The sequence below is a fragment of the Paramormyrops kingsleyae genome, chromosome 1 (genome assembly GCF_048594095.1).
Source record: "Paramormyrops kingsleyae isolate MSU_618 chromosome 1, PKINGS_0.4, whole genome shotgun sequence".
In the NCBI taxonomy this organism is placed as follows: domain Eukaryota; kingdom Metazoa; phylum Chordata; class Actinopteri; order Osteoglossiformes; family Mormyridae; genus Paramormyrops; species Paramormyrops kingsleyae.
Window position 1 is genome coordinate 54,173,083 of NC_132797.1, and position 14,745 is coordinate 54,187,827.

At 48.3% G+C, this 14,745-nt stretch overlaps 1 protein-coding gene across 2 annotated transcripts; it reads right to left on the bottom strand.

Annotated features, from left to right (window-relative positions):
- Positions 1 to 8: 8 nt before the first annotated feature.
- On the bottom strand, positions 9 to 7,066 carry LOC140592679 (integrin alpha-V-like). Of its 2 annotated transcripts, XM_072716652.1 has the most exons (18): positions 6,667 to 7,064; positions 6,236 to 6,366; positions 4,388 to 4,476; positions 4,181 to 4,295; positions 4,005 to 4,066; positions 3,752 to 3,797; positions 2,710 to 2,832; positions 2,563 to 2,607; positions 2,391 to 2,434; positions 2,245 to 2,301; positions 1,867 to 1,919; positions 1,550 to 1,755; positions 1,269 to 1,460; positions 965 to 1,010; positions 667 to 774; positions 532 to 587; positions 296 to 450; positions 9 to 214 (listed from the first exon to the last, which is right to left on the bottom strand). In XM_072716652.1, the coding sequence occupies exons 1-18, from the start codon at positions 6,828 to 6,830 to the stop codon at positions 41 to 43; spliced, it is 1,866 nt and encodes a 621-aa protein (XP_072572753.1). In that variant the 5' UTR covers positions 6,831 to 7,064; the 3' UTR covers positions 9 to 40. The 2 variants fall into 2 exon arrangements, with proteins under 2 accessions (XP_072572753.1, XP_072572754.1); XM_072716653.1 differs by lacking the exon at positions 667 to 774 and having other exon boundaries at positions 6,667 to 7,066.
- Between the last annotated feature and the right edge of the window lie 7,679 nt (positions 7,067 to 14,745).

Here is a 14,745-nt window from a genome sequence, read left to right on the forward strand (position 1 = left end):
GTCAGGATTTGTCAGTAATAATGTGTATGATACAGGATATTCAGCCCATTTCAGGGCCACATGCTATTTTCAGCACCTGTGTGGATACATTGGGGTAGATGAAGGGGTTCAAGATGGGCAGGAGGCCAGCCGAGTCCACAGCCGTCTGTGTATCCAGGCTATACTCCATGAAGATTACAATAGGTGTGATCTTGTCCCGGAACTCTGAATCGTCCTGTGGGAGATGCACAGAGTGCCGTTAACCCCGCGGAAGGCACCTCGCCCCCCCTCCAACCCCTGTGGTGCAGAAGCTCACAATGAGGAAGGCGCTAAGCTCCTCGCATGTGGAATCCTTGCCATTGCTGACACTGATATTCCTTGAGTAGTGAGATATCTTGCTCTGCAGGAACATCACGCGCTTTATAATTCCCTTGGGCTTCAGCCGGTCCAATGTAAGGTTCACCTGGAAGCCTGGGGAGCAATGGCAGCATGTTCATCCTTTCATCTTTGTGATCCTGCCTGTAAGTGGCAGGCTCACGCATTGAGACTTACGCAGTGTGGAAGTGGCTCCTTTGCCCTGGGCCTGTAAGCAGAAGCGCACCTGGAAGCTGAAAGGGAAGCAGAAACAGCAGGTTGTTGGTCACGTTCCATCCTGAGATGGCGGGGGGGGGGGGCACAGACCATCACCATGACACGCTGGATCCACTCCCAGGCAGTGTGCAGCTCTTTTGCTCTGGGTTCAGCATGGAGGGGATGCTGTCCAGCGTGGCAGTCACCCGAACGACAGGTCGTGATCTGCCATCAGATGGGGGAGATGGTTAGGCTGCCCAGTCTCCTAAAGGCTTGGGAATGCAGCCTGTTTGCACAGCAGGACCAGCTGCACTCTTCAAAGTGCCTGTGATCTGTGCTCACTAATAGCACTGAGGTGGAACTCTCCTCTTCAAAGCAGCCCGTAAATGCAGAGCCGTAAAATCAGTATGTTTACCTGTAGAGCACCGCTGTGTCCGCACCAAACACTCCAACCAGCAGGTCTGTGAGGCAGAGCAGAAATTCCACATCACCGACCCAGACTGCGAGGAGTGTCAGTCACCAAAGTCAAGGCAGTTATACAAGGAAGTAGTGCAGTATGGATCCACAAGGGCCCTGAACAGACATCTAACTTAGCAGAGCCTAAGAAACTAGATCAGCACCAGGATGAATGATCATCTTCACTAGGAATGTGCCTTACTGCCACAGTGCTGTGAGAAACCCACCCCTCCTGTGCATATCTGGGTCCCTCCTCTGCGTACCTGGGTACCCGTTCTGGTCGATGTCGGTTGCACCGTGCATGGCGTAGCCGAAGCTGGGCAGCATGCTGCTGGTGGCCCACTTTCCCATGAGTACCTGGGAGGCGCTGGATTGGGGCCCCTCAGCACGACCATTGTGGATGTACACCAGGCCCTGATGCTCCGGCCCGCCATAGGGGGCGGCAATGGCTACGTCTGCAGAGGGGTGGCAGGGTAACACTGCCAGTCAGTGGGGGGGTACTCGCCGGCTTTATCATATGCAGCCTTCCCAGGAATGACTGTACCGTTGAAGCCATCCATGTCCAGGTCACCCAGTGGCATGATGCAACTGCCAAAGCGAGCGTAGATCTCTGTACCCATCATCTTCTGCGAGGGTTGGAAGGTGAAGCTACCCCTCCCCAGGTAGATGTATACTTGGCCCACCTCGCGCAGCTTGCCATCGGAACCACGGTCCATGAAGAGGGGGGCACCCACAAGCAAGTCTATGAAGCTGATACAGGTAAATGGCACGGTATTAAAGCGGACAGGCACATCACCTGACTTCCCATTTATCATCAGGCAAGCTGAAAGAGTCAGCAGCAGAAAACACAGGGTGACATACCCGTCATTATTGACATCAGTCACCGCTACAGAGTGTCCAAAGTATGCTGCCATCTGTGGGTGTCACAAAGAGAGAAATCAATCAGAAGCACCTCCACTGTGATGTCTCTCTGTACTATCTCGAAGCTGAACAGAAGTAGCCAGGTTATCCCTAATCACTTTGCGAAGAATAAGAACTCAAAATGCAAGAACTTTCATCAGATGGACCCACAAGGAAACCGCGCCCACAAGCTGGCAACCAATCACATACTTCTCATTTGTGTCCTTTCACATCCATTAGTGGTCTGCAGATATTCAGAGTAAGGCAGGAGAACCTTTAGCACAAGTCCCTTGTGGGAAGCCCAATAGAGGCAGCTGGGAATTACCCATAAAGCCTCACCTGCACCCCAGTGAAGTTGACCATGGACACCATGTTCATTCCATTGAGGACGTTGACCTATTGAAACACAAAGACATTTCTATTCTCACAAGCTTCCTGAAGGGGGCACACTAAGAGCTGCAGTGGGTGGGCGGTGCGGCTCTTACATAGCCAAGGGCATTGCCACCTCGGGGAACTCCGGTGATGTAGTCTGTACACAGAGGACATAAGAACTAGTTTCAAACTCCTTAATTCTGACCATGTTTATGTCCTGAAAGTCATATGGTTTCTGACAACCCAAACGACTTTGTGAAAACTCCATGACAAATTAAAGCTCACCGTCTTCCCCGTCATTGTTGCAATCACCAACTGCCAGAGAGTAACCTAAGAAATGCGATGAGACATAGTATTAATGCAGCAGAAGCTGGCAAAACTGAAGCTTCCTAACAGCAGCTTCCCTCGTGGCCCTGATGGAGAGCCCCTCACCCAGATAGCTGTCATCATACTCAGCTATCGCGGACCTGGTGGACATCTGATTCAGGTACTTGGTGAACAGTTCATCACTAGTGTGGCTCATAATTTCAGAAATCTCATCAGATATCAGCTGTCCTGAAAACAAGACATAACCCAGTTAGTTCAGAGCACAATGATTGTACTGAATCCTCCATTTCATGACTATACAAAGACTATGTTAAAATAGCTACAGATTCTGACACACATTCATTTTCTTCATATGGAGAAGTAAGAAGACACCCACAGTCAAAAGAAGTAAAGAGCTGAGAGTATTACCAGCCAGCCATAGGGGGGCAGCCCTAACCAGCACACATAATACAGTGGTACCTCGCTATACGTCTGCTTTGGAATAAGTCCAACTTGGTATATGCCCTGTTTGGACATGAAAAAATTTTGCTTGGTATACGACCTTTGTTTGGAATACGACTTGCATGCCAGAACTTGTATAGGTCAAAATGAGTCACGACACAACGGTCTACCCTTGTTTACCTCTCTCAAGACAAAGCCACGACTGCCCACGAGCATCAGTACGCCAGTTGCTACCATTCACTGAACATTTATTTCAACTAATTGCTTTTTTATTTATGTATTTTAGTATTAAGCAGTGTTTAAATTATTTTATACAACCCCATCAATGTATAATATGCCAATAACAATAGGTTTTTTTCATGGGAACAGATTAATCATTTTCCCTTTAATTCTTATGAGAAAAATTTGTTTGTATATGTCCTGTTTGGTATAAGTCCAAGGATCAGGAACGGATTAAGGACACCGAGGATTAAGTGATACCAAGGTACCACTGTATTTAGATCTAATGCAGCATACAGCAAAGGAGCATCTCTCATGCTCTAGGATGGGGGAGGCGTCAGTCTGTCCATATCCTGCTACTCCCTGAAGGGATGCTAAAGCTCAACACAGTGGGAAAGTGCTGCCTGAGAGTTAAGGCTACTTCCAGTGGTGACTGAGTTCCCCGCTCCCCTGTAACTGCTGCGAACATGGATGTCATGGAGGTCACCTTGCCAATAGAAGCTGCCAGGTCCTCCAACAACAACACGCTTATTCTGTTAAAAGAGAGAAGGATTAAAATACTCAGCATATGGCCACAACAGAGCACTCAGTACTCATTAAGATACTCTCTCAGCAAATGGGCACACCAGAACACTCGGTACTCATTAAGATAGTCAGTCAGCACATGTGGTCACCAGACACCTCATTCAGACACATTAAGCTTCACATATACTTGATGTAAGGGAAAACAGGTAGCTTACCTTCACAATATCAGCACTAAATCCGGCTTGACAGAAACCCTGCCCATTTGGAGCACCAAAGGCTGAAAGAGAAACAAAAAGTGCTCCTATATCCATGCTAATGTGACTGATGGAAAGGCCTCATACACCCCTCACACCACACAGTTACAGCAGCTCACCAAGGTACCATTTTATACCTGTCCTGCATGGGGAGTACTCCACCACTTTCCCATTCTTGTTCAGGAAACAAGTTCCCACTGGCTCTCTCTCCTTACCCCCAGAGGTACCCCATTGGTAGAGGGGGGCACAGGCCTGGGGAGGGAAGCAGACTCTTAAGCCTGACCAGTTCAGCTGGAAGGTAGGAGAGAACCACGGGCTGCACAACGCGGGGTGTGACAGCTCACCAGGATGGTGTCCCCCTGTGCCCGCACAGATGCTCCAAACCACTGGCTGGACTTGAACTCCATCTGCACGCTGCCTATGATCCTATTACCTGAGTGGGAGGGATATGGCAGCCGAATGAACCGATGCGCATGTATGAGCAGAGAACAGTGGGGGGAGGGGGGGCCCAGGTCATAACGATACAGCAACATGTCAAATGTCCTGCCAGCTCGCATTATGTGACTCCATAGACCAGGGGTGGATAATCTTATTTACAAAGGGCCAGGGGTATATGTGGGTTTTTGTGATAACCTTTAGGCCAGCTGTACAAACCCTGGTGTAAGTACTCTAATTAGTCATCTATTTAGGGAGTTGCAGTGAAAACCTGTTTACCCAATGGATCTTTCTGGATAAGACTGCCCACCCCTGACATAGACTAACAGTTGAAACTATTCATAGGATGCCCCCTGTCCCCTGTGCTGCTTCATAACAACAGGATCATCACAGGCAGTACTCTAATTGGGAACTGTTACAAATATGAAATTACTGGAGCTTCTTTCAGCACGCGCAGATGTCAGCCATGTTCAGGGACATGCCCAGACCCCACATAGGGCGAGACGGTTTGCGGTTTGAAAGAGGATGAACCCAGGGCAGGCGAGGTGCTCTAGGTCAGGCGCTCCAGAACGAGGCATTCTAGTTCAGTGTAAGCATGCTGGAGTGACACAATCCGCAAATGGACATGGGCATGAGGTAACCATTCCCAGGAAACACACAGCTCAATAGCTGTGGTAACTGGCTCAGACAATAGCCAGCCTGTCAGATCCTGCTGCCAGCTTGGGGGGGCAGGGAGGGGGATTCCTGAGATGCACGTCTCAGCTTGAGTGTGGCACCCCCAGCTCATGCTCACATACAACAACTCACTTCCTCATACTTAGTCACAGACAGCCCCAACCCCCCATATAACAACTGTGGTCATATGAAAAATAACCACAGTAAGTCAGTCTCTGGGGAGCTGGAGTTCCGAAGGGAGAGTGGCTGGCTGGGATGGAGATGTACATTGGGTTCTGCTCACAGCGCACATGCTGGCTGCATGGCGTCTGTGTGTCCGAGCAGGGCCGGGAACATTCCGTGTTGGTGGGGTGGGGCAGTTGCAAGTTAATGCTCAGAGATAAAGCAGAGCATGAGCAGTCATGTTGGGCTGGGCCCAGGAATCAGCATATCAGAGAAGCACCATTGCAAGTTGAAGGTGACCCCATGATGAAGAGCTCTGCCATAGGCACGGCACAGAGAATGCCCATCTGGTCACCTTCTAAGGGACCTGGAGAACTAGGGGTGTAGTAAGATGCATCAATGCATCATGATGAATTGATTATTAAGGTGAAGATTCAATGCATTGATCTGTAAAGTCAGAATAATTTTTGGGTTAAATATAGATACTTCATTGGTCCAATGTGTGAATCTTCACCAATTTTGCCAGCCAATACTTTAACCTTACCAATATTCAAAGCAGCACCAGAGCTAAAAACAAAACTACCAAGATAATGGAAATGACTGCCCTGCACAATCAGATATTTTGCATAGTGGAGGACTAGCGATTTTATGGGCTCATTCACCACTTAGAAAAGGTGACACCACAGGCTCCCTTTCAAGATACAAGTATGATTTATGTTATTTGTGTTTCTCTTAAAAAGGTTACCTTTACAAGTTTTTTTTCTTCATTTATACTAAACTACAAACCAGTTGTTAAATATCTGACCAAAAACATCTCATTTTAGGTCAGGACTGCTTGACACCCAAACTACAGATATACACAACAATGAAACAGAAAGTTTCTTTAAAAATAGCGTGATGTGCGGGGCAGCGGGACCCACCGCGGGTGTCGAAGGGGACCTGAGCACAGGTGGAGCCGCTCTGCCACGGACAACTGTACACAGACCCCCTCTCCACCACCTCGGCGGCGCCTGACGTGTTGGCTTTGGGGGCACCGACCAGCACCCGTAACCTGCGTAAACACAGTTTTCAGACAGGCAGAACCCAGTGACATTTATGATTTTAAAAACTTTTATTCTGCTGACATTTTAGAAGCGCGTCTTCTTACGTCTTTCGCACTGCACTGTGTCTGTGCGAATACAGCTGAAATTACGCTAAAGTTTTACCTGAAAAGGATGGTGCTCATTTAAAAAAATGCTCGTTTATTAAGTGAGAGACAGAAGGAAAATGAGATGACCAGCAGCAAAATGTATGACTACCGATAAACGTGCACGACAGGCATAACAACGCTGAACAAAACCAGCCAACTCACTGCCCGGTCTCCGGGGTGAAGAAATCCACTGCAAATCCAAAGTAACTCCCTTGTGGCCCAGAATAAACCGAAGGACTCTCAGCATCCAGGTTGAAGTTGACGGCACGATGCAGGCAGCACAACCCGAGCAGCAGTGCCAGCGGAGCGACTCTGCTCTTCTCCATAATGCCGCGGTGCTGAAGAATCACTGGGACTCAAGCTGGACGGTGAAGATGCGACAGCCAACAGTCCTGCTAATGCACAATACCCGCTCTTTAAAGGCCGTCTACGATGAGTAATTCCGGCAGCCAGACAATGAGATAAGCCGCAGACAGCAGCCGTGTCGGTGCGCAGCGCCCACCCGTCCACCGCCGGCTTTGCGATCGCTCTGCCCTCATTTGGTCACGAGTCGTCCCCACAGCGGGGCGGTGGGTGGGACAGTGCCTGTTTGCCAGTCAGCCATACCTAGTACAGGAAGTGCCGGGGACGCCCCCAGAAGTTGAAAAGCAGCATATATTTCCGTGATTTTATCAATGGACGGGGTGGTCGGACTGCACCTGGTGCAGCGATTATACATGTTGACATGAGATAGCTCGCTAGGTAAAAACCGACAAATTGTGGAAACTACCTATGCCATTTAACGAAATTAAACCAGGTTTACTGTACATGTTAAAGTGACAAAAAAATGTGCAATATCTCTAGAAAAGAAAAAGATAAAGATCCGTTTAATTAACACAATCGAGTTTATCCGAATAATAAATATAGGCCTATTGCATGGTATCTGAAGTACGCAGTAAATGTCCCGCTGTGCTTCGAGGCGGGAGCAGACCATCCAGGAGTGAGTCATTCAGGGGAGATCAGGGAAGCACCTGGAAAATACTCGGTTAAGTCACACTGTTACTAAATGTTACTTGTTTGTTCTCAGACTGAAAGCTATACTGTTGAGTAATGCAGGCCTGGCTCCCTGTTTACATGCAACTTAAACTAGTTTTTTTCCTGTCTTTCTGGACCATAAACAAAATGCACCTTTTATCTTCACACACAGTAATATGTTTTAGTCTTATGTCAAGAACGATCAATCAGGCTCACAGGTCTGAGGACAAGTAAAAAAGACATGAGGTTTATGTTCAGCTTTGGGTGGATCCCCTTCTGCAAAGACAGGCAAGGTGTTCATAGGAATGTACAGAGACATTGCACTGGTAGAGATCCACTCCAGGAGGGACAGCAGGGTGGAGGACTTAGGCACTTGTTACCAAATAGGCAGCAGCTCCAAGCTAATTAAAAAAAAAACCCTGTATTCTAATTGGGGTAGAAGTGAAACTATTAGAGCTGGTTTTATCTGCTGTCAAAATGACACAGCTTTACAGGAGGGGACAGCACCTCCACCTGCACCAATGAAGCTCTGCGATGCAATGCTGCTCTGCCTGACAGGCTTATCAGAAGGCTCTGTCAAATCAAACAAAATGGGCCTCATTTGTTTTCTTTCAGAGGCACAACTGTTCCTTTGTGGCAGCTGACAATCTGTTGGGGGGTGGGATGGGAGGGCACACCATGTGACCTAAGGATGAATGTGTTTAAGGATGCATGCAGCCCATGGAACCATAATAAATGTTTAATATCAGGTCCTGGATTCCTGGCCAGTCAGAGCAGCATTCCAGGGTGGGAGCAGCTGCTGGACTAGAAGCACATTCCAACTATGTCAGCACCTCACATTTTTTAATATGACCAGGAATCATATATCATTTAAATCCCAGTAGCAGCATCCTGATGTCATGTGCAGCCACTCACAGCTCTGCCCAGCCAGCCGGACAGGCGGTGGTGTGCCCCCAAGCATAGCTACCCATATATCCTGCTTCTGCTGGCCAGTTTTTGGGGTGTATGGGATAAATTGAGGAGCAGAAACTGTCTCCTTACTCCCTGTGTAGTCCCACGATGAAATATCATCATGAAGGCACTTTCTCTCAGACTGACAAAACACTGCAGGACTGAAGCTGCTGGAGCCTAGTATTTCACAGGCAGAACCCAAACATGCGGTGTTCCTGTTTAGCAGCTATGAAAAAGGAGAGAACTACATGCCCTACTGCTAATTTCCCTCCTATTCCCTACTCCTCTAATCAGAACCAGCATCGTGCAAAATTGAGAATTGTCAGGAAGAAGAATTTAATTCATTTCAGTTAAAAGAAATTCAATGCAACATCAGCAACCATACTATCTACAGTTCAGCCTAGGAAGTTCATGTGAAACTAAGCAGGTTTGGACCTGGCCAGTACTCTGATGGGAGATCAACTAAGAAAGCTGGGTTGCTGCTGGAAGAGGTGTTGGTGTGACCAACAGGGGAGCCCATCCTGTGGTCTGTGTGGATCCCAATGCCTCAGTGCATTGATGGGGACACTGTGCTGTAAAAATAGTGCCATCTTTTGGCTGAGACATAAAACCAAGTTCTTGACCCTTTGAGTTTATAATGGATCCGTGGGCATCTTTTGAAAGAGTAAGAGTAGTACCCTGATGCCCTGGCTAAAATTGCCCTCTATGACCCTTTCAAATCTGGCCTCCTAATCATCTTCTCATAATCATGCCAAAAGTATTGGGACACCCCTCCAAATAATTGAATTCAGGTGTTCCAATTACTTCAGTAGCCACAGGTGTATAAAATCAAGCACCCTGGCATGCAGGCTGCTTCTACAAACGTTTGTGAAAGAATGGGTCACTCTCAGGAGCTCAGTGAATTCAAGCGTGGTACTGTGATAGGATGCCACCTTTGCAATAAGTCCATTAGTGAAATTTCCTCTCTATTAAATATTCCACGGTCAACTGTTAGTGGTATTATAACAAAGTGGAAGAATTGGGAACAACAGCAACTCAGCCACAAAGTGGTAGGCCATGTAAAATCAAAGAGCGGGGACAACGCATGCTGAGGCGCTCAGTGTGCAGAAGTCATCAACTGTTTGCAGAGTCAGTTGCTACAGACTTCCAAACTTTGTGTGGCCTTCAGATTAGCTCAAGAATAGTGCATAGAGAACTACAGTTGACTATGGTAAAAAATTCACATAAAACATACTCATAAACCTTATGGATAGCCTTCCCAGAAGAGTTGAAGCTGTTATAGCTGCAAAGGGTAGGCTAATTCCATATTAAATCCTATGTATTAAGAATGGGATGTCATTAAAGTTTATGTGTGTGTAAAGGCTGGTGTCCCAATACGTTTGGCAATATAGTGTATTTAATTGGTGAATTCTCTCCTGTCCCGTCTCCACCTTAGCTACTGTATGGTGAGCGCACTGGCACCGACTGCTTGGATTGGATCATCCAAGTCGGTGCTACATAGTGGTAGTCTCATTGGTTCTGTAATATGCTTTGGCTGTCTTGAAAAGTGCTATATAAATGTAACACTCATTCATTCCATCACACAACACAAGAATATCATTTAATCTTGCAAAACACTAATAATCATATAACAGATTTGCTTTCTAGTTGGTAGATGTATATACTTATTTGAGTGGGTAAAATGTACTTTATATTTATATAAAATTCCAATACTTTGGACCCCTCAGTCACTGCTTGCAGTTTCTAGTTATATTTTACACTTGTTTAAATTGCTATAGATAAAAACATACAACAGGTAATGTGACACATACCGCACGAACATTCATCCTGTCCACTCCCACAGTGGAGAGGAACTGTTATCAAACACCCACCATCTTGTCTGAAACTAACTTTTCACATCCAAGCCAACAGCCTGAAGCATCTTGTGGTGCCGTGCCATAAAGGGTCATCATTATAACCAGTGTTTGTGTGAGACCTGGCCCACTTAGCATGAAGCTCTGCAAAGAAACATTTATCATAGACACAGAATTACAGGGTTCACAGAACCTCAGATAAGCAGAATGGTTTGCATCATTCTCACCACCAGTGAGCGACATGTACAGTCAATTCTTTAAACAGCTGTCACAGACTAACCCCAGGGATCCCCGAGTGACATCAGGGAGACCATGCCCCCCGGAAGACCCCGACCGGGCTTACCTTCCTGAAACATGGAGTCTGCCTGGGTTACATGCTTCTGCATTGGTTTTTATGGTCTTCCCAGTTCTTGTGCAGCCTTGCCTCTCAGCTAATTCCAGTTTGTCTGATCTTGCACCCCAGTGCGACATCTTCATGGTTTGTTCTCAGTTAGAGCGTTTTTTTCTGTCTGTCTTCCTGGATTTCTTGACTCCGCTTCCAGTATCTCTTTGTTTTTCTCTTCAAAATACACCTCCAGGGATATCCTGACTGGTCTGATGCTTTTGAGTACGGTGTCCGTTCTGGCCATGTTTGCACTGTTAGAAATTACCAGCATTTCACAATAATTAACAGTATTATTTTACAGTAACTTGTTGTAATTAAGTTTCCCTGTAATATCCCAATGAATACCTGTAAAAACTACAGTATCCTTGGATTTTACAGCATTTAACTCTTATTTTACAGTAAAATCTTGCAATCTAAAACCTGCTGTTATATCACAACAAGGTCGGTAATATCACAGCAACACAATGAAAATTAAGGATTTCACAGCATTAAACAGTACAATTACAGTGAAATATTGTATTGAAATATGCCCTGGGAAGTCACATGACATAACCGAACTGTTTTAAACTGAAGGCGCCGTCGTGTCCCTCTTCTCTTCCGGGCTGAATGGAGAAGGTAAGCAGCATGCATGTTTGCAGCACTTACACCCATGCTATTTTAATATGATAATTTACTTTCAAATGAACATTTATCGCATGACACAGTTCACATTTTGTTAGCAAGTGCCCGGAATTGTTTTAAAGTTCTCTCACAGCATTTGCTAATAGTAGTTAGTAATGACGACAGTTTCGCTAAAAATTTTTCATGTCACTATCACCGTTTAGACAAATCTGGTGTTTGTAAAGTTTATAAAAACCAATGATGGGACAAACATTACTATTTATGTGTGCACATTTCTGTAATTAGTCAAGGTTATCATAGATTAGCAGGGATAACCGTTAGCGGTTTAACTTTAATAACTTAGTGATTCAAACGGTCCATAAAAAAAAATTCCAGCGGATATCCTAGTTACAACATGACTGAGCTAGTGTTTATTGTCGCGACGTGTACTTTTCAATGTGTTATATGGTTAGGCCATGTAGCCCATGTTTGATTTGAAGCTGAACTGGAGGATGCTGGTCAGTTAGCCGCCGGATGTGTTCTCGTTCCTGACTCAGTACTACCTGTTGTATTCATGTTTGTTCGCGGGGTCTAGTCTGCTCTAGAGTGAGAGCCTGCGGCGGTGCACGTAAGTGTTTTGCTGCATATGTAGTGCCCTCAGTTCGATGTAAGTGATTTGAGAAGAAAGATAACAGGGATGTGGTGTTTGTTCAAGAGTTTGGGTTGTATCATTGGACATTCTCTGGTTGTATTTAGTTATTCATTACACCAGCCGCGCGCTGTGGAATCAGTCTGTATTCACGAGAATCTCAGCAGGGACGTAGTAGATTAACTGAGTTCTTTGTTGAGGTAAGCCGTGAATGTTTGTTGTCATCTACTGAGAGTATTTTGTATTTTTCTACAGGTGAGCTGGTGTTAAAAATGAATAATATCCGGTGAGTATGCATGCTCTATCCGGTGAGTATGCATGCTCTGTTTGTCTGCATGTATGGCCTGGGACGGGGGAGCACGTCGGTGTTGGGGTGGTGCGGGTGTGGTGGGGTGCGAGTGTTTGGTGAATGTGGGTATCTGGGTATGAATGGCTCGTCGGCAATGCCGGCGCAGATGAGGCCCCAGACACCTCCTTGGGTTGGGGAGGGGGGGCGCTGCGGCGGGGGGCGGGGGTGTCCCCCTGGGTGTTGGCGCCGCGCGTCCGGGCGTGCCTTGCCTGGCGCCCGCTGCCCTGCGGCACTGTGGGCTGTCGCCGCGCGCCCCCCCTGCCGGCCCGCATCCACCTACACCACACATAGGTAATGGGGGGTGATCAGCTATTCACCCCCCATCTTACACATTAGACGCCACATCTAGACATCACACCGCACCACACAGAGGGAAGGGGGGGCGATTAGCCACTCATCCCCCCCTCATTATCTTAACTGCATTTTAGACATACATCCACGTCACACCACTCATCCACATAGGGCCTTGGAGGGCGGGGGGAGCTGGGCAGGTCCTGGGTCGGCTGCTTCTGCAGCCCGCAGCTGGACTGCACAGCTCCCTTCCCCTCTATTTTAACTCCACTATAGACACTTAGGGCTTGGGGGGGGCGATGGGTGTCTTTTCCCCATATGCTCCCCCATATCTCAACGACACCTTAGTTCACACACATGTACACCATCAATGATCAAGGTGGGTGGGGGGCGGTTGGGGGGGGGGGCGGGGTGAGGGGTCCTGGGTGTGGCGGGGGTGGCGGGCGCCGGCGGGTGGGCTCGGGGGTGGGGCGGCCGCATCTGTGGGGCGCTGCCGGTCTCCGGCGGGGTGCCCGCTCGCCTGCGATCTGGGGGGGTGGGGAACATCATCTGGGCCGTCCACTGGGCAAGTCCAGGGCATCTGCTGCCGGACTTCAAAGACGAGCAGGTGTGACTGGGAGTGTGTGTCTGAGTGTGTGTATGAGTGCATGCATGGATCGGTGTGTCTGCATGTTTGTCCTGGTACGGGGAGCACGTGGATGATGGGACGGTGTGGGGGCGGTAGTGAGGGGACTTGGGGGAGGGAGGGTGCGGGGGCTGGGGAGGGAGGGTTGGGATCTGGGTGGGGGAGGGGGGGTCGGGGTAGCCAGGGGCGGGTGTGCTTGGTGGCTCTCGGGGCGTCCCCCTGGTCCCCCGGGTGGGGGTTCTTGGGGGGGGGCGGGTCTCCCCGGGGCTGGCGAGGCCCCCACGGGGTGTGCGGGTGCTCCGGGTTCTATCCGTGCCTGCGTGGCCCCCGGGGGGGGCCGGCGCGCTACCGCCTGTGGCCGTGGGGTTCCTGCCTCGTGCTTGCCGGTGGGGGGCGCCCGGTGCCTCCTTCCCTGCCTTCCTTGGGTGGGCGCGCAGCCTTCCGGTGGCGGGGGCCCGGGTACCTGGCCACTGTGGGGCGGCTGGGTCCGTGACCCGTCGGGGCTCTCCCGGCCGTCTGGGGGCCTCGGGGCGGCGTTGTTGTGGCCTCGCACACACACTGGGAATCATTCCATGTTAACCTGCACACTCATACATACACTCACAACACACAAACATACACACATACACATATGCGTACACACACACATGCACGTACATATGCACACGCACACACATACACTTAGAACGCACACACACATAGACATGCACGCACACGCACACACACGAGCGCCTGGGGCTCTCTTCCCCTATTTTATCCCTCTTTCCCCTTGTCTGGGTGTGTGTGTGTGTGTGTGTGTGAGAGTGTGTGTGGGGGTTGGTGTGTGGCTTCCACTCCCTCCTCTCGGATGCGGATGCGGGTACGACAATGTTTGGACGGTGTTCCTGGTGGTCTGCTTGTGCCTACTGTATATATTTATTTTCTTTCGTTGGTATTGACGTGTTTGGTTCCAGGAGCGGATACTGGCACAGGCACGGTCCCATGTCGTGGCGGTACCACTGGTTTCTTTGTGTGTATACTGTTTGTGTGTGTCCCTGGATCTTATCTTTCAGATACAGCAGCTGGTGTGATGATACGGTGTAAAGCAGCAAGATGCAGAAGCTGTCCTCATCACTCTTTCCTTTTTTGTTCTATTGTTTGTTATGTATTATTTCTCTTTCCCTGTCTCTCTCTCTCTCTGACCCCCCTCCTTATTTTATTTTTATTATGCATTTATTTATTTTACTGTCTCTCTCCCCTTTCTCTCCTTTCTCACTTTCTCTCTCGATTTTTTTTTCCCACTAACCCCCCCTGTCAGCTCCGGCTTTGTGGCGCATTGACATATAACTGATTAATAAAGAGTATACCTCAAGTAACAAGAGGAGCTTAAATCCGAAGCTCCACTTGTTAAAATAAAAGTGTTGGCACAATAAGGCACCCAGACTAACATCCTGCTTGCTTAACTGCCGACACGACAGGGGGGGGAAAAAAAAAAAAAAAAAAAAAAAATGAATAACATAACCTTGTTAGCGTAAGTGACATGTA

Coding starts and splice junctions, on each gene's coding strand:
- LOC140592679 (XM_072716652.1), bottom strand. CDS start 6,830: ATGGAGAAGAGCAGAGTCGCTCCGCTGGCACTGCTGCTCGGGTTGTGC. Junction 3,798..4,004: donor TTAGTGCTGATATTGTGAAG/GTAAGCTACCTG, acceptor CTCTTTTAACAG/AATAAGCGTGTTGTTGTTGG. Junction 215..295: donor AGCTTAGCGCCTTCCTCATT/GTGAGCTTCTGC, acceptor CATCTCCCACAG/GACGATTCAGAGTTCCGGGA.